An 18093-nucleotide genomic window follows, 5' to 3' on the forward strand; every position below is an offset into this window, starting at 1 on the left:
GGAGAATAAAGGAGGTGGACGCAAAGAAAGTTGGAGGGAATGGTGCTAAATACAATACTGTTGTTTGAGTTTGTGAGATACAGAGCTTTCCTTATTGTATTTAACCTTGCAGGGTTCCTTGTGACTACCAAACTGCTGTCTCCATATATGCAGAAAAGAATGCTAATAGCAGCTACTGACAGAACATGCTTATTTAATTGACAAAACTAGGGTGGAAGAACCACCTTTACTAGGTGGGTGGAACTTGTGCTCCCCAGGTATCTTTTACTTACAATTCTGAGCAGTTGCTGCCCTTATAGTTAGTGGGAAGGGATGCTGAATCTGTTTTTACTTGGACAGTCATGGATTTCCCACCCAGACTCTCATTCAAAAAGAAAACAAAATTAAGGAAAGAAGCAGCATTAGCAGAAACTGTGCACATTTATCATTATTTTAAAAAGTATATAAGGACCACTTATTTGAATCACTGTGAACTCTCATATTACTTATACTTGTATGTAATTAAAGTTCTGGTAGTCTGCACGCTGATAGTATAAGCTTAAACTACGGGTATTCTGAATTTGCTCTTGACTAAAGAATATTTTCTGAGATAAGATTATAAATTTATGAAATTTACCCATGTATCAATGTCTTTGGAACAGAGCTTTGGGATATATATTTTGGATCAGTAATATTTACTGCTTAGTGTCATGTTTGTTTTCTGTGGAATATGGTAAATTGTAAAATGTGATGAAAATAACGGATGGAAATGGGCAGGGATCTATTAATCAACTGTCTAATTTCAGGTTGCAATGCCTCACGTCGTCTGCTGTTGGTCCTCCATTGTGACAAAGCTGAATTTGGTGGTCTTGCTGCTTTTTATAACGAGTTTCTCTTTGTGCTTGAATGACAGAGTTGCAGTAAGTATTTTTAATAAACAAGTATTGAATAAGTTTCACTAAAGAAAGTTAAGCCATCAGCCAGAATGAATATGGGCGAACAGGAGGATAATCTTCTCTTTTTAGTACGGTGGGAGCCGCTGTGTTTTTCGCCATTTTGAGCTCATCGACAGGCATGGCCGCCATTTTGGAGGGCCCTCGTGTACCTTAAGGGTACTACCGGGCCTGCTCCCAGCTTATCTCAGCCTGCTGTGTCAGACTTCTGACGGGGGGAATTTCTCCAGCACCCTTTTAGGGCCACAATTCCTTCCTTTATCAAGGAGATAATAAACAAAAGGGTACGACCGCCATTTTGAATTCCATTAACTGATCACATCTATACATCACATATTTAATTGGTTTTTTAAAAAGACCTTCTAATGCATGTGTAAAACAAAAAGAGTATTTTTGGTAATAAAAGATAATATATATACTAGAAAGCTGACAGCCTAGGTTCAAGACCCAAGTGCGCATAATAGGGTAAGCTCCTGTTACTTGCCCCAGCACTTGCCTGCTTAGAAGTTCAAAAGCATGCAAATGCGACCAGATAAATAGGTACCAATTCAGTGAGAAATTGTCAGTGTTCCATGTGCCTCGGTGTATAGTCATACTGGCCACACAATTTCTGGCAACCTGGCTCCCTTGGCTAAGAAATGGAGATAAGCACTCCCCCCCCCCCCCCGAGTTGGACATGACTGGACATTTTTACCTTTATACGCAGGTCTAAAGTATCCCTATATTTTTTTTATATAGGAATTTGCTTTGACAAAAAAAGAAGAGAGTGATTTAAAAAAACAAAACAAGGAAGAATTGGAGGTGATCGAGGAGGAAGAAGAAGACTTTGATTCTGAAGACTTGGAAGTGTTTTATCCAACAAATCAGTGGCAGACTGTCCGGCCAGGTAATGGAAACATGGTTTATTTTTAGAGCTGTGCAAATAATTCAGAAGGGAGGCTTGCAAAGTGACCAAAACACCCATCTTTACTCTGCTGTTCGAAGTATTGTTAGGGAAGAATTAGGCTGAATTAGGCCAAGATTTAGCTTAATCCAGCATTTCTTACACTGGCCAATTCAGTGCCTGCTAGTGTTTACAAATATGAGATGAAATATTGCCCTGTACCTGGTATTGGGAGCCATACTGCCCCCAGCCTAAAGATAATGCTGTATCTGTAGTAGCCCTTGATAGACCTGTCTCCCATGAATTTAACCATTGCCCTTTTAAAGGATCCAGGTTAGTAGTCATCACCAAATTTTGTATTTAATTCTTCAGGTTAATTATGTGCTTTACTTCAGTGGCAATGCCAGAAGAACTGTCCTCTCTGGTTGCATGTATACAAATGCACTCAATGATCCTTTCAGAGGATACTGAATACTGGCTGCTTAGAAGAAAAGTTATTTACATTATTTTATATGCTTATCCACAGGTACTAGGGTTTAATAACCTTCAAATCTCAGTTGATCGAAGGCTCTGCTGATTAATTGGTGCAAGAAAGTTTTAATAAATTTGGGGGATTCCCGGACACGTGATAGAGGGGGTATCTAGAGAATTTGGATAGGATTTCTTATAAGGAATTACTTAGTTTGGTAGGGAAGGACTGGCAATTAAAATCTTTAGCTGAGTTGAAGCAAGAAAATATTGTACACTCTTGGTTTCAATATAATCAATTGTTAGTTAGGTGGAGTTTAGATCAAAAGGTTGGTATTACTTTAGAGGATGTGAATTTGATAAAACAGATTAAAGATCAAACTCGAGCCCATATAAAGAAAATTTATAATGTCTTAATAGAATTGGATTCTGAAACGGAATTAGTTAAAGATTGTATGGTAAAATGGGCACAAAATATTCAAGAGCCGATTCTATTGGACACATGGGAGGTAATTTGGATTAGAAATGTAAAATTTACTCAAGCTCAAAGTTTGAGAGAAAATTTTTATAAAATGTTTTATAGGTGGCATTTGGATCCCCAAAAGTTGTCTTGTATGTACCCTAACTTGCAGCCTAAATGTTGGAGATATGGTAGTTTGGATGCAACTTATTTTCATATTTGGTGGACTTGTAGAAATGTAAAAGCTTTTTGGATTAAAAATTGGTGGAACATTCAGAATATTTTTAAAAGAAAGATAAAGTTACTCCTCAACTATTTTTGTTGGGTATTATTGTAGACTTTGATGTTAAGGAAATTAATTTGATGTTGAATTTAATAACAGCAGCAAGGCTGTTGGTAGGGCAATATTGGAAGAAGGATTGTTTGCCTACTATAGAAGAATGGACACTTAAAGTGTCAAATTTAGCAGAAATGGCTAAGATTTCTGCTTATTTGAAGGATTATTCACAAGAAAGATACATTTTGGTTTGGAGAAAATGGATAGATTATATTCAGAATAAATATGGGACTAAAAAGTTCCATTTATTTTATGAATAAATTTTAGAATATTATCATTGTTATTATTATTAATAGTTTAGTATAGTGGAAATTTTATGATATTGTGTTTATAAATTGGGATTTTAATTTGTTTATATGATTAAGTTTATTTTCAAATTGTTTACTTTGTGTTAAAAGAGAGTTAAAGCGCATTATATTTGTTTATATAGTTGGTTAATGTTAGTTAGATTATGATTATTATATTTATTACCCTGTATTCAGCTCTGGGAAGTGGGGGAGGGGGGAGGAGGGGTAGGGGGGTGAGTTTGGGGTATATTTTGTAATTTTGTGTAAAACTTTTCAATAAAAAAAGAAAGTTTTAATAAATGAGACTGCTACTTGAGCTAAATTATTGAAGCTCTTTTTGTCAGTAGTGCATGACTTATGGGAAAATATTTAAAAAATGAATAGAAGTAAAAACTAATATCGTAGTTCTTAATATTTCCTCCAGTCTCAAAACCAAAAAAAAACCCATATATAGATAATGAGCACTTTTTGAAAATGGAGTCAATTATATTTTAATTAGATTACACCTTTTTTGTCTATTTACATTTTGGAGGTGCAGACATGAAGCCAAATTATGAAATGCACACCACAGAAAATGCAATACGTTTTAGATCCTGATATTTTTATATACAAAACATGTGTAAGACACGCTGTTCAAATGCAGTCATTCTTGCTTGATTAAGATCTAAAATGAAAAAAGCAATTATTGTGTAATCTATTTTCATTATCATTTTCCTTAAATGAAATAAACATGTTCAGTTCTGAAATAAAACGACTGCGTTTCAAACTGTTCTGAGAACAAATTTCATGTCTCACACTGGATACGCTTGAAAAACTGTGAGATTAAAGGTAGTCCTCAAATTACGGCCACAACTGAGCCCAAAATGTATGTTGTTAAATTGAGACAGTTATTAAGTGATTGGCCCCCATATTACAACTTTTCTTGTCATGGTGAATCACTGCAGTTCAGTTAGTAACAGGATTGTTAAGTAAATCTGGCTTTCCCATGGACTTTGCTTGTCAGAAGGTCATGAAGATCACATGATTCTGGGACACAGCAACCATCATAAATGCATACCAGTTGCCAAATGGCCAAATTTTGATCATGTGATTATAGGAATGCTGCAGTGGTTATAAGTGTGAAAAATGGTCATAAGTCACTTTTTTCGATGCTGTGGTAACTTTGAACAGTCACTAAACCAGGGGTAGGCAACCTTGGCTCTTTTATGACTCGTGGACTTCAACTCCCAGAATTCCTGAGCCAGCATGGCTCAGCTTGGAAACCTCTCCCTTTCCCCTCAGCATGGCTGGCTCAGGAATTCTGGGAGTTGAAATCCACGAGTCATAAAAGAGCCAAGGTTGCCTACTCTTGCACTAAACAAATTTGTAAGTTGAGCACTACCTGTACTTAAATTACAGATTATATTAATGAAAATCTCAATCTTTTCATTTATGAATTTCCTTAGTTCTTTAGAAACACATACTGTGCAATTCTGACTGAACATATGTTTCCTCTATCAACCATTTTAATCCTGTTCCCTTTTTACATTTGTGTCTTTTTTAAAATACATGTTTGCTCGGTATGATTCCTTTCTCATGTTACCTGAATGGCTCAGTATTTGGATTGTCAGTCCTTCCATTGAGATTTTTTTTGCAGGACTTTTGGTTAACAGCTTTAAAAGGTCAAGTCTCCCTTGAATAAACTTGACTCCTAATGACTTCATTGATATGTTGAATCCATTAGTTTTTAAAAGATAAACATACAAATAGCAGAAACTTTCACAGAAAATCTAGGCTACTCTCATTCTTTTCTGTTAGAAATTATTCCCATGTTTCTTTACACCGTAAAGCCCATTGCCACGAATGCTCTGTGAGTATGGAAGCTCATGAGTTGCTGTTCATTGGAATCAGTAGTGCTAAGAAAGTTTTGCTTCTGATTTTCAGATTACATACTTTTTCTTGGGTTAGATTATCAGTTTATTTTTGAATAGGCACTGATTACCCTGGTTTACTGCAGAAGAAATTAGGACTTCAGCAAATCATATTGTTTTAAAATAGATTTCTAATTTTGTGTTGCACGAATTCAGGCAATCATACAGTTCTGACTGTTGATAATAGTATTCTGTCTGCATTTGGCATACGTACACAAATGGTCCATGGATTCCACAACAATAATCTCTGTAAAAGGAGATTAAATATGGTAAAGTAGCATATTACACTTTTATTTATACAACCAGACTTATGATTCTCCAGGTGTTGCTGAGTTACAGATCCCAGAAACTGCATAGTGAGGAGTGCTGGAAATTATTCACCATTTGGGGGCATGGTAGGGGTCTCCAGTTAGATGATCTTACACTAGACTAATATGATGGAACTTTAATATTCTTTAATTTTTAATTGGTCCTCTTTTGGAATATAGTTTTGAATATTTATGGAACAGAAAGAGACAAAATGGAAATCTTCTTATTTTTAGGTCAAGCTATTCCTGCAGGATTACATGTACAATTAAATCTTGAGACTGGAGAAAAATTAGCCAAGTTTCCAGATGACAACGAAGAAAAAAGTGACACAAAAGATTCTCCAAAAAGTAAAAGGTATACAGATTTTAAAAGGCCTCTTTTTCTTTTTAAAACTTGACGTGGATCAGCTTCTATTAGTTTTCATTGTTTCTTTGAGAGGGAATGCTATCAGAAAAACGCGTCTTTCCAGAGCAAGTCTTCCATAGAAGTCATGACTGAATGGAGCTGAGCGTTTACTGGCTGGATGCCCTTCCTGAAGCCTACGCAGAGTTCACAGCAGGGTTTTTCTCTTTGTGGCCTGGTAGAGAAATATCTGTCACTACTTAGGATTGAACTCTCAACCTTCTGAGTGGGAGGCAAGAGTCTTCACCTCTAACTACCATGCAGTTCAGCCATATACAAGAAAATAAATAAACACAAACAGTAACAAGAGAGTGGCCCAAAATTTCAGCCTCCCAAGACATTCCATTATTGACCTCAAGATAGCAGTAGTGATACAGAGGAACTTCATCAGCATTATACAAGGAGAGACAACTAAAGTACAATGCATTAAAAAAATGCATTCCATTAGAAAAAATTTGAATAGGACAATGGGTTTTTAGACCATTATATCTGCCAATTAATGTGGCTTTCATTATGCTATTGTGTAAACCCATTAGCTTGTTTTTCTCCACCCACTTTTTCTTGCTTCCACTTTCTGTATTTAAAGTCCTCTAATAGTGAACATGCTCTGTTCATTTTATGTCATGAGCTGGTACTCATGAAAGCTTATTCCCTAATAAAGTTGGTTAACCTTAAAAGTGTTTACAGACTCCCTGTCTACAATGTATTATAACAGTACAAATAATGGCTGGGGTATAGCATTTCAGAATTAGAATCAATATTGTTCTTAACTTTGGGGCTTCAAAAATTAAGCAGGGAGTGCATAACATATCAGGGGAATAACTATTTATTTATATGCCATTTTGATTGTTTACCCAAACTGGAAGATGAAATTTAAATAAATAATAAATAGAAAATTATCTAGCTAAAGATTCTATCAACATATCAGTACTAACTATGTTTAGTTACTAGTTCCTTTGGGATAAAGATTACATTTTGATGAAAAAGTAACATTTATGTTAATTAGCATATTTAAATGTGAGGACCAAGGGATTAAGAATTTGATGCAATATGAAAAATACATTATTTGAGCTATAAAAAACTAGAAAGATAATCTTGCACGGGATCAGTTTTTACAAAATACAGATAGTCCTCGACTTACGACCACAATTTCTGTTGTTAAGTGAGACATTTGTTAAGTGAGTTTTACCTCATTTTACAGCCTTTCTTGCCACAACTGTTAAGTGAATCATTGAAGTTGATAAGTTAGTAACCCGGTTTTTAAGAGACTCACTGTAGTTAAATTAGTAACATGGTTTTTAAGTGAATTTGGCTTCCCCATTAACTTTGCTTGTCAGAAGGTCACAAAAGAGGATCATGTGACCCCGGGACACTGCAGGCATCATAAATGTGAGGCAGTTGTCAAACGTCTAAATTACGTGACTGTGCTGATGCTGCAATGGTGGTGTGAAAAATGGTCATAAATCACTTTTTCTCATGCCGTTGTAACTTTGAACGGTCACTAAACCATTGTAACCATTGTAAGTTGAAGATGACCTGTATATGGAAAGGTTTATGATGGCATGCAGCACACACTCTGCTAGAGAGAAGTTCCCTGAAGATGGGGGGAGGGGTGCTTAGTTGAATAAATAGGGTCAGGCTGGCTTTTCTGAAGGGGATATATCCATTCCATTGTTGACACATTGTTTATGGTTTTATGTTTTTATGGCAGGCTAGGCCAAATAGATATTGACCCAAGTTCATTCACAACACAAGAACTCAAAAGGGCCTTGGCTAAAATGAAAGAAACCACAAAGGCAGACGATACATCAGAAGAAAAGGTATGATATAAGTCCAGGAAAATAACAATGGGAAGGCTGCTGAGCACTTAGCACTCATATCCTTAAATTCAGTGGGGAAAAGGTGGATAAAGGAAGTGAAATCAATGACACAAATGTGAACCAAGAAGATGGATGCGGTCTGGTCCGGCTGAGTCCCGATAATCTCTCCTTCCTTATCATGTCTGTTTTCTTCCCTTTTCTAAAGAAAGGGAAAGAGCAAGAGAAACAACCCTCCACTTCCAGTGCAAGGATGCACATTCTCTTTTCAGACTGAGGGCCACACTGAGTTTTTGAATGATATCCAGGGGACATAGATTAAACAAGATGGCGGCAGCACACAAATCTTATAAACAAGCAAATCCAATTCTCTGTAATTTAGTTGGTAATGTAATTTTAATTGAAACACGGTGAAAATAAAATATGGTCAGCATGCACACAGTTCATAATGTATCATTGTGTTCACATCACAAATTTCAATTGGGAGATGACTTTTAAAGGGAGTTGGGTAATGAGCCTCTGCTTTAATGAACCAATCTGTCTTTGGCTTCTAAATGCCTTTGTTCTTTTATTTTCTTATACTTTTGTGAGGATCCATGCATAATAGCAGGTAAGGAAGCTCACTTAATATTCATCAATAGGTGTATCCATCCATTTTTTTTTTTACTTGCAGGATTCAGATGGAAATGGTTTTGATTTTTTTTTTTAAGTTAAAAACTTGGGCAGTTCCCAGACAATTGCAGCAAATGTTCCAGTTTTTTTTTATAAAGGCATTTGTGTATCAGCTCATTGCCTACCTAGCAAAAAGCACCTGAGAGTGTAGCAGATGAGCAGACGAAAGACCACGTTGTGGCTTAACTTGTGTTCTAACATTGCTGAGTCTTTTCTATGTGTTTTTCACTTTGTTCAGTCTCCTCCTCATTCCTGTAGGCAGATGCTTCAAACTAGGGGCCTGATTCTTTGCTTTCTGAAAGCATTGGTTCAGTGTATGCCTACATCAGTTGACATTGAGCAGGTGGTTGCTAGAAAGCAAAACAACAGAAATAACAGGCATTAAAAGTAGAAATGATTAAAATCCAGAGGGTTATTTTCTTTCTCTTTCCCCATCCCCTATCCCAGTTTCTAGAAAGCAGCAGCCCTAGAATGATAACAGGAATCTTACAAAAACAGTAGACTGTAATTATTAAGGGATATTTATTTACTCCTGTTTCTGCCCACAGAGTAATAGAGGTTGTTTATGTGCAACTAAGAAGCACCATTTGTTTGGAGAAACAATAATGAATGTCTGCATGTTTACTTTAGGCTTAGAGTCTTTTGGTTTGCTGCCTCCATTTTCTAGGCTCATCGGGAAGACGTCCGACGTAGATTCCGTCCCATCGAAAAGCTAAAGGAAGAATTCAGGGAGCTGAATCTGCAGATGGAAACTGACCTTGAAATTATGCTGAAACTCATCAACAAATTCAACAATTCAGATTCAACACTTGAGGAGAAAATTACAGCACTTTTCGATCTTGAGTACTATGTCCACCAGGTAAAAAAAAATAAATTAAAACACTAGCAATTGTTAGGGGCCATTCTAGGAACTGACATTTACATGACTACATGTCTTGTAGAATAGCAATAGCAATAACACTTTGACTTATATACCGTTTATATATAGCCCTCTCTAAGCAGTTTACAAAGTCAGCATACTGCCCCCCAACAATTTGAGTCCTCATTTTACTGACCTCGGAAGGATGGAAGGCTAAGTCAACCTTGACCCGATTAGGATCAAATTCCTGGCTGTGGGCAGAGTTAGCCTGCAATACTGCATTGTAACCACTGTGCCACCATCTCATCTGTAGAAACAGGTGTTAATGAATTCACCCTTCCTGAATAAAGAACCTGAACTCATTTGTTCAAATTTTGAATCATACGTGATTTGCATTAAGAGTATTACAGCATTGTTCTTTTACAAAGGTTTTCCTCGATTCATCAAGCCTAACGTTAACTCTTTCTCTTAATCACATCTCAAGTCAGCTTAGTCATTTTATGATCAATGTTCTAACGTCTCATTCCACATCATTTGTACTGGCCGATGAGTTTCTAATCTGCTTATTACTACCTCCCAAGTGTTTTAACTCCCTAACCTTATTAATTAAGTCAGAATACTATTTAACTCACTAGATTCCCAGGGATATATTCTAAAAAAATACGAACTTTAGCTTTCTTTCTTCTAATAAGTATATTATTTGTACAGGGAGTTGGCGAGCTAATCACAGCAACTGAATTTTCAATTACTCCCTCCAGAGCTGATTATAACTAAATAACTGTAGGGTTGTATCCAGAGATCCCATGAATAGGATTCTGCTCAAGAAATATTTTCTCCATAAGAAATACTGGCAGAATGTGGGACCTTTCACAACATTGTAAAAGATTGCAAAGAGGCTGGGCTTAAAGTTGCAGCAGCATTATTTGATTTGAGGCAAGAGATTTTGCATTTGATTTTAAAGCCTCTTAATCATTTAGCATTTGGAACGTGTGAGTTGATTTATCTCTGTATGTATATGTTTTTAATGCAGTACTTACTTGAAGGTGGAACCCATATATATCTTTTACAGGTGGATAATGCAAAAGATTTGCTTTCCCTTGGTGGTCTGCAACTTTTGATTAATGGGCTAAACAGCAGTGAACCATTGATGAAGGAATATGCCTCTTTTGTATTGGGAGCTGCACTGTCCAGGTGAGCACCCCTACATATATGTGTTGCTTTAAAAATCTGGGGGGGGGGAAGGGGTAACCCAAAGAAAGTGTCAATACAGGTAGTCCTTGACTTACAACAGTTTGTTTAGTGACCGTTTGAAGTTATAGTGACATTGAAAAAGAGACTTATGACCATTTTTTGCACTTAACAACCTTGTGGTCATGTAATCAACCTTCAGACTGACTCATCTTTATGACAGTTGCAATTCTACATGATCCCCTTTTGCAACCTTCTGACAAGCAAAGTCAATGGGGAAGCCAGATTCACTTAACAACCAGGTTACTAACTTAACAACTGCAGTGATTCACTTAACAACTGTGGCAAGAAAGGTTGTAAAATGGGGCAAAATTGACTTAACAGATGTTTTACGTAGCAACAGACCTTTTGGGCTCAGTTGTCATAAGTTGGAGACTACCTGTAGCACCAATACAATTCCACAATTGGAGAAGTGGGAATGCTGTATGTTCATCTATATTTGGGGCTCCTGTTTCACAACTGATCAATCCTGAAGTGAGTAGAATAAAAAATACTCTGCAGTTGCTAAGCAGCTGGAGATGGCTATTTTTAACCTCTTTTGGAATTTGGAAAACAATTACCCGCTGAAATGTAGCTTTCACATAGCAGATTGCTGCCTCATTCACATGGCCAGGTGAGGTTATCAGAGTTCTGCTTCATACAACAAAGAAACAAGAGCTGGAACATACAAACTTTGGGGAATTAGTTGATAATTAGATTTTAAAGTATCCTTGCTGAAAGGATTCTAGTGTCAGAAACAAAGCATATAAAGAGGAATATATGCTCTCTGAGATTATAACAAAACCAATCAAAATTCAGAATTCCCTGAAAGCCCATAACTCATCTTAGAATTCATTATTTAAGTAAAGGTAATTTGCAATCTTGCAATCCCTCCCCTCCCACCTGGGGTTTTCATCATTGGGTCCTGTGTATGTGTATCCTTATCAGTCATAGTCCGATAAATGCTTGAGAAGTTTGCATTAATCTGACTGTTTATCATGGGTATTTTTCAGATCTCTTCTCAAAGTAAAATCTTGAACTATTGCTTTCATCTGTCAACTTTAGAATGCTATTAAGATTTTAAGGTGCCATTAGATGTGAATACTGAAGCTTATCCGTGAATATCACTACTTTCGGAAATTGCCTAGTCCAGCTTCACCATGTTGTGGCATGGTTAAATGTTACTGCGTATAGGTATTGGGCATGTCATGTGAACATCAAAACCACCTTTATATGCTTCATTGTTTGCTACTTTGTCTATGCCTTCTTACAAAATCATATTTCAGAGGGCCAGCTTGTATTATGTTGCAGATTAACAAAATCAAGTTTTTTAAAAGTCAGTTGGAACATTTCCAATCCATTATGTTGTCAGATATATTTCAAAGTATTCATTTCAGAATTCATGCTATGTTTTGACCTGGGACTTGATTAGTACATTGTGTTGGCAAACACCATCTTACCTGCTGGCATTTTAAGTGCCTTAAACAAAACAAAATCAATACAGAAATTTAGAGCTGACAGTGCACAGAAATTTGCACTGAAACTTGATTTAATAGGCTATATAGAAATTGCCTAAATGCATGTGAGTTGTAAGATATAAGCTGCAGAATCCCAAAACAGAAGAACTGAATGCTATGTATAGCATTGTTTAAAAAAGCTGGAATCACACCAAGCAACAGATTTCATAATGTGTGAACCAATATCTATTGTCTTATGTCAGATAATAGCTATTATCTTTTGTTCATTCAGCTATCTTTCAAATATTTTTATATTGGCATAGGTTAAAATGGAACAAAATCTGAAATGTACCTATTCAAAGGCAAATATATTAAAAACCTCTATAACTCAGCATATGTCTATAAAGGATATGCAAAAGCTGTATGCTTATTGTTAGAAGCAAAAAGGGCTCTCTGCATGCATTTACAAAATAAGAATATATCTGTGCTGAAGTCTTCTGTTTCTTTAAGAACAAAAGGCTAAAATTAATTTCAGGTGATTGTAGTCTATCAAGATGATGAAAATATTCTATTCTTCTACAAAAAGACATCCCCATCACTGTCTTCTGCCTTATTATGTTAGACATATGTTTCCTATATCCTTAAATCTATAGATAGTGAAAGTCAGGAATGACACTTCCTAGGGCTGTCATTGGGAGCTTCCTTAATCACTGCAAACATGCATTCTGTTTCTAATTCAGGTTCATACTGTTAAAAAAGGTCTTATAGGGATCCCCCCCACAGAAACAGTAATTATATGCAGCGCTTGGCCAATTCACATGACTGATCCTATGGTTGTGCTGGGTGTTATGGTCTTGGAAATTCATTCAGTGGAATATATGGGAGTGATTTCCATTGGCCAAAGTTGCCTACACTATTTCTCCATACCATCAGCAAAAGAAATCTTTTCAAGCTTTGTTCTCTCAGATGTCTAAACCATGGTTATAATCCATGGATTACATAATCCACTTCAATAGTTAAATGATGGAAATCAACATGTCTGGCTTTAAAGTTTTCATTATACACGTCTGTACAGGATAAGGCTATCAGCGGCTGTCAGAAATGACAATATAATTGCTGGGGAATGTGTGTGAAAACCCGCTCCCCTTGTGGCTTCTTTTCATTCCTCTCTTACAAGAACTTTAATTAACAATTACGGTGACCATATGTGCTTCATTATAAAGGAGAGCCCTTTAAAGGTGTCCTTTAGATTTATTTTTCAAAAACTTACTTTTGTCCTTTAATTTGCTCACTTAAATTTTACTGTACAAAGGGTACCACTTAACGCACAGTATTTCATTTTCATGTGAAAAACATGGAAATTGAATTGTCTTTCTCAAAATAAATTTACATAGAGTGTTTGATTTTTAGACAGTTTTATTAGAATTTGCATTTTTGTTCAGGTTTTTTCTTGATTTTGCTCTTAAATTTTCCTTTGTAAAGAAAAGTTATGAGCTTAAACAATTAATTTTATCCCTAGGAATTCCTTTCAAGTTTGCCCTTGATTTTTTTCCAAGAAAGTATGGGCACGGTACTGATAATTAATTATCTGAAAAAGGGGATTCCCAGAGAAACTTAATCTTCATGTATATAAATTCATGCTTTGAGGCAATATTTACTTTTCTGTGCATATTTACCAATTTTCCATGGCACACTTTAATTTGGCATAGAGCAGGGCCTGACAAGAGCCAGCAAAAAACTAATGGGGGCTGCCAGCCGCCTCGCCAATATTCATTAAAAGCTGCTACTAGCAGCTGAGAGAACCGAACTGGCATCCAACAGTCTTCTCTTCCAACCACCAGTGGAGTGTGATCACCATGACAACCGTTGCTGGGGGCGGGCCCTTCTAAGAGAAGAGAGTCGTGTCTGGCAGGGAACAATAGGAGGTGCCTTGCAAACAAGTTGCATGGGGGGGGGGAGACTGAGGGAGAGAGAGCGAGAAGGTAGCCATGCTGAACTAAGCTGGTTGCTCCAGAAGGTCAAGGGGTTGATCAAAAGCAGTAATTGCCATCTCTCTCTTAAAACAGGTCATAGCTTGAATGGTACCAGCGATATTTTCTTTGTATATCTCTCTTGTAAAATAAGAGTTTGTCTTGGTGGTGGTGGTGGGGGGGGGAACCAGAGGCTTTTGAAGGCAGCAAGGTTCAAGGAAAAGGGCATAAAAATAGAAGAGCTTTTGTGCTAGATCGATTCAAGGAACAATTGAACACAGCAAAACAGTTCATTGTATGATGAAAGGAAGCTAGAAGGAGAGCAGCTTTCATTCCCAGGTTCCCCAGCAATTATGTTGAGGAACATAATGCCTTGGATGCTAGGTAGCCTTTTCTGACTGCCGTTGGTAGCCTTATTCTGCATAGGTGTGTGTAATCGAAGCTTTAAAGCCAGCCATGATGGTTGCCATCCCTAAGCTGTGGAAGCGGAATTCTGTAATCAACTCTGTGCTCTGTGAATCAGTTATTGCTTTTGTTGATTCTGAATCTTTCACTGTTCAGCTTCATTGAGTGATGTGTGCTTTCTGTAGCACGAAAAAGGAAGGGGGAAAGAAAATCTCTAGACTGTGCATAATTTGATATAGTTCTCTTATTATCCCTCCTGTTTTTTTCTATGTGAAAGAGCCCCATAGAATGAAGCTTTTCTGTGCAAGCTAATTGAAGACAGCATGACCTGTCTAGCCCATCAAATCTATGTGTAAAGGCACAAGATATGGCAACCTTCATGAAGCTCAGCAACTCTGGGTCCTGGAACCCTCCTGTGGTCACCTTCAATTTCTGTAGGAGAAAGCCAGGAAATATATGTCATGGGTAGATTGGGGTTTGGGGGGGGGTTTATTGTACTGAAAATTTGACCCATTTATAATTCTTGAGGGGAATAGTAAGGACCCCCTCAATCAGTTCTTCCAAGAAAGCAGAACTCTTGAAATGGCATCAGTTCAAAAGGAACTTTTATTGGGAAGTGTTGTCAGCAGGAATAGAAGCAGGATCTGAGGGTTTCCCACACAAATCAAATAATTAAAACATCTTCGCTAGAGTCTTGGCCGTGGGAATCTTGGTGCATGGAATGAAATGCACCTGTTTGGAGAACAGGTCAGTCATCACCCAAATGACCGTGTTCCCTGCACTCTCTGATAACTCCACGATAAATTCCATGGAAATCTCCCACCAACATGCTGATGGGCTTGCTACCGCCTGCAATAGCCCCGGCGTCCTACCCTGTCTTTGTTTTGTCACTACACAGATGGGGCAGCTAGCCATGTAGCTTTCAATGTCCTTCTTTATGGACGGCCACCAAAACTGTCTCTTTACTAGATGGAGCATTTTCACGAACCCAAAATGTCCAGTCATCTTTGAGTCATGACATAGTTGCATAAATTTCAGTCTCTGGGCTTTGGGCACATATAATTTTCCACCCACCCAAGGCAGTCCATCATCCATCGAGCAGAGATTCTTATGATCCAGGAACCATTCATCTGTTTCCAAAGCCTGCCTGAACTCCGCTCCTGCGTCGCTATCTAGGGGCCTTGGTTTCTTTGCTTGCAAGCATGTGGTTACTGGAGCCGCTAATTGTTTAGATGGCATGAGGGGATCACCACTTCTGTTCTGGTGCTGTTATACTGTAGCAACCTTGACAAACCGTCTGCTAAGAATTTTTTTCCCCCAGACAAGTATTCGATAGTAAAGTTAAACTGGTGGAAGTGTTGAGACCACCTTGCTTGTTTTGGTGCCTAATGTAAGGACCCGCTTCAATCAGTTCTCCCAAAAAAGCAGAACTCTTGAAACGGCATCATTTCAAAAGGAACTTTTATTGGGAGGTGTTGACAGCAGGAATAGAAGGCAGGATCTGAAGGTTTCCCACGCATATCAAGTAATTAAAAGAGTCCATAGTAACCCTACTCTAACTGTCCATTCAGACGGTTCAAACAGGCCGATCTGCAGGTGTGAAAATGCCGTGGGAACAGAGTGGTAAGGCACCACTTTCAAGGCTGTTAGGTGTCTGCACCGCTCGGAGTTAAGGCAGATGGCCAGAGGTACATTCCATTCTCACCCCATTAGAGACACATCAAAGAGGATAGAGCAAGAGACAGAGCAAAGCAAATACACATCTGCACCTCAAGCTTCCCCCTCCCCCTCAGGAGAATGGCAGAACCCAAAAAGAATAAGAAATCCCATGCACACAGAACACAGGGTTCTGACAATCAGATTTGTTATGCTCCGACTTTTATGGAAGGAAGATCTACTCTTCTTGATATTAAAAGGCTGACTCTAAAATATGATCATAATGTTTTAAATACATCATCATGTTAATGCAGGGGTTCCCAACCAGGGGTGCTTTCACCCCCTGGAGGTGCGAGACGATATTCCAGGGAGTGTGAAAAATTGGGTTTTCAAAATTATAGTGTATATGCATAATTCGTTGCCGTTATTTCAAACTTTTGTAAGGGGTGCAAGAATATATCAGAATATATCAGGGTGCGGGGTATAGAAAAGGTTGGGAACCACTGTGTTAATGGAACAGAAAAAGCCAGGGAGATGTGGAAAATGAGTTTGAATTTTAAAAAAAAAGAAGTCAACAGATACAACACTGAGTTGGCAAATGAATGGAATAATTTGTGAAACGAAGCTGAGAGAAGAGAGCAAGGGAAGATATTACCTTGTTTAAAGCAGTACTTAGAATGCAGGAAAGGTATTTTATTCGTAAATGTTATTGCTATACCTACAAGGTTCAGCCAAAATGACTTTTCACAGTCAGGTTATCCTATCACTGGTTCTTTTCTCTTCCTGTTTGTGATTATGCTGACTTATTGTTCAATACCCAACCATTGTTTATTATCTTGATATGTTTATGGTACTGCAATATTGGCTTTGTGGGTTAGTTGGCACTACTAGCTGTATTAAATGGCTTTTCCCTCTTCCTATTGTCATTTTTCTCCAAGTGAAAATGAAGAGTGTTTCCTTTGAAGAGAAGCCAACATATTTGTGGCATCTCACTGCATACTCAGGGTTGATCTTTATTTCATGTGCGCTATCTTTATATCTTGGCTGGCATTGGAGGTTTAATGTAAAGTTTTCAAAAACGTGTCTCTTTAATTCTTAACAATATCATCCTCCAGTCCATCAATCCACCATCAAACTGTAGCTTCCACTTCAATGTTTCTATACCCTTGGTCCTTTCCCATTCAATCTGCCCTCAAAACATGCTGTATATTCTCTAAAACTTTCCAGAGGTTTGTCTCACTAGTGAAAACCCTGCTTCTTAACCTGGGCATCTGCCTTCTTTACCTGTCCAGTTCTGTTTATACAATATTATTCCTTGAATCTGTATGCAAGACATCATAGATATCTTTGGAATAGCAAATGCCTTTTGTAACAAAGGAGAGATGCATGCAGTCAAAAGAATTGTATACTATTTCCATCAGTCTTTATTCCCATCATTTTCCTTTGCCATTTCCCATATTTACATTCAGATTGTAAACCACATGAAATACAAATCTGCACTGTGTCAAGTCCATAGAGAATGCTATATAAATTATAATAACAACCTAGCAACATAAAAAGGATATTTCTGTCTAAAACTGTCTACAGAATGCAGTTCTACCAGCCACGAGCAAGATCAAAGACCTAAAATTGAGCTCAGAGGCAAAATTAAGATTTGGAAGTTCAGACTGACAAGCCAAATATGTTTTCAGTAGAGATAGGCACGTCTTCCGCTTTGGCAAGGATGTTGACATTGATCCTGCTAGTGAAAGTCTCTGGGTAGATTTAAAGGTAAAAATCACTTTGCTTGAGCAGGGTCCGTATAAGATTATCTGGGACACTACACATCCTCTTCACCACCTATTTTCCTTGTTATCTTCTGGGAAGAGGCTCCGTGGTATCCGAAGCAGAATATCCAGATTCAGCCAGAGTTTCATTCCATACAGCATTAACCTTGTGAACTCTCAAGCTTCCTCCTTCCGTTATATATTCAAAATGGACAGTATTTAATATTTATTTGCTACGTATATGTAGGGGTATGGGTCTATACATATGTTGTATAT

The 18093-nt window shown here is 37.5% G+C and overlaps 1 protein-coding gene across 3 annotated transcripts in view; it reads left to right on the forward strand.

Moving 5' to 3' along the window:
- The window catches only part of SIL1 (SIL1 nucleotide exchange factor), a 43086-nt gene that overhangs the window by 2217 nt on the left and 22776 nt on the right, over positions 1 to 18093 (forward strand). The window contains exons 2-8 of one of the 3 annotated variants that reach the window (XM_039367037.1): positions 113 to 257; positions 786 to 899; positions 1671 to 1818; positions 5820 to 5940; positions 7700 to 7808; positions 9145 to 9336; positions 10406 to 10527. In XM_039367037.1, coding sequence (XP_039222971.1) covers positions 792 to 899; positions 1671 to 1818; positions 5820 to 5940; positions 7700 to 7808; positions 9145 to 9336; positions 10406 to 10527 — 800 coding nt within the window. In that variant the 5' untranslated portion in view covers positions 113 to 257; positions 786 to 791. The remainder of the gene's footprint in view (positions 1 to 112; positions 258 to 785; positions 900 to 1670; positions 1819 to 5819; positions 5941 to 7699; positions 7809 to 9144; positions 9337 to 10405; positions 10528 to 18093) is intronic. The other 2 variants (XM_039367035.1, XM_039367038.1) reach the window with 2 other exon arrangements.

Source organism: Crotalus tigris, unplaced genomic scaffold (genome assembly GCF_016545835.1).
Source record: "Crotalus tigris isolate CLP2741 ecotype Arizona unplaced genomic scaffold, ASM1654583v1 scf7180000020523.1239640, whole genome shotgun sequence".
Lineage (NCBI taxonomy): Eukaryota > Metazoa > Chordata > Lepidosauria > Squamata > Viperidae > Crotalus > Crotalus tigris.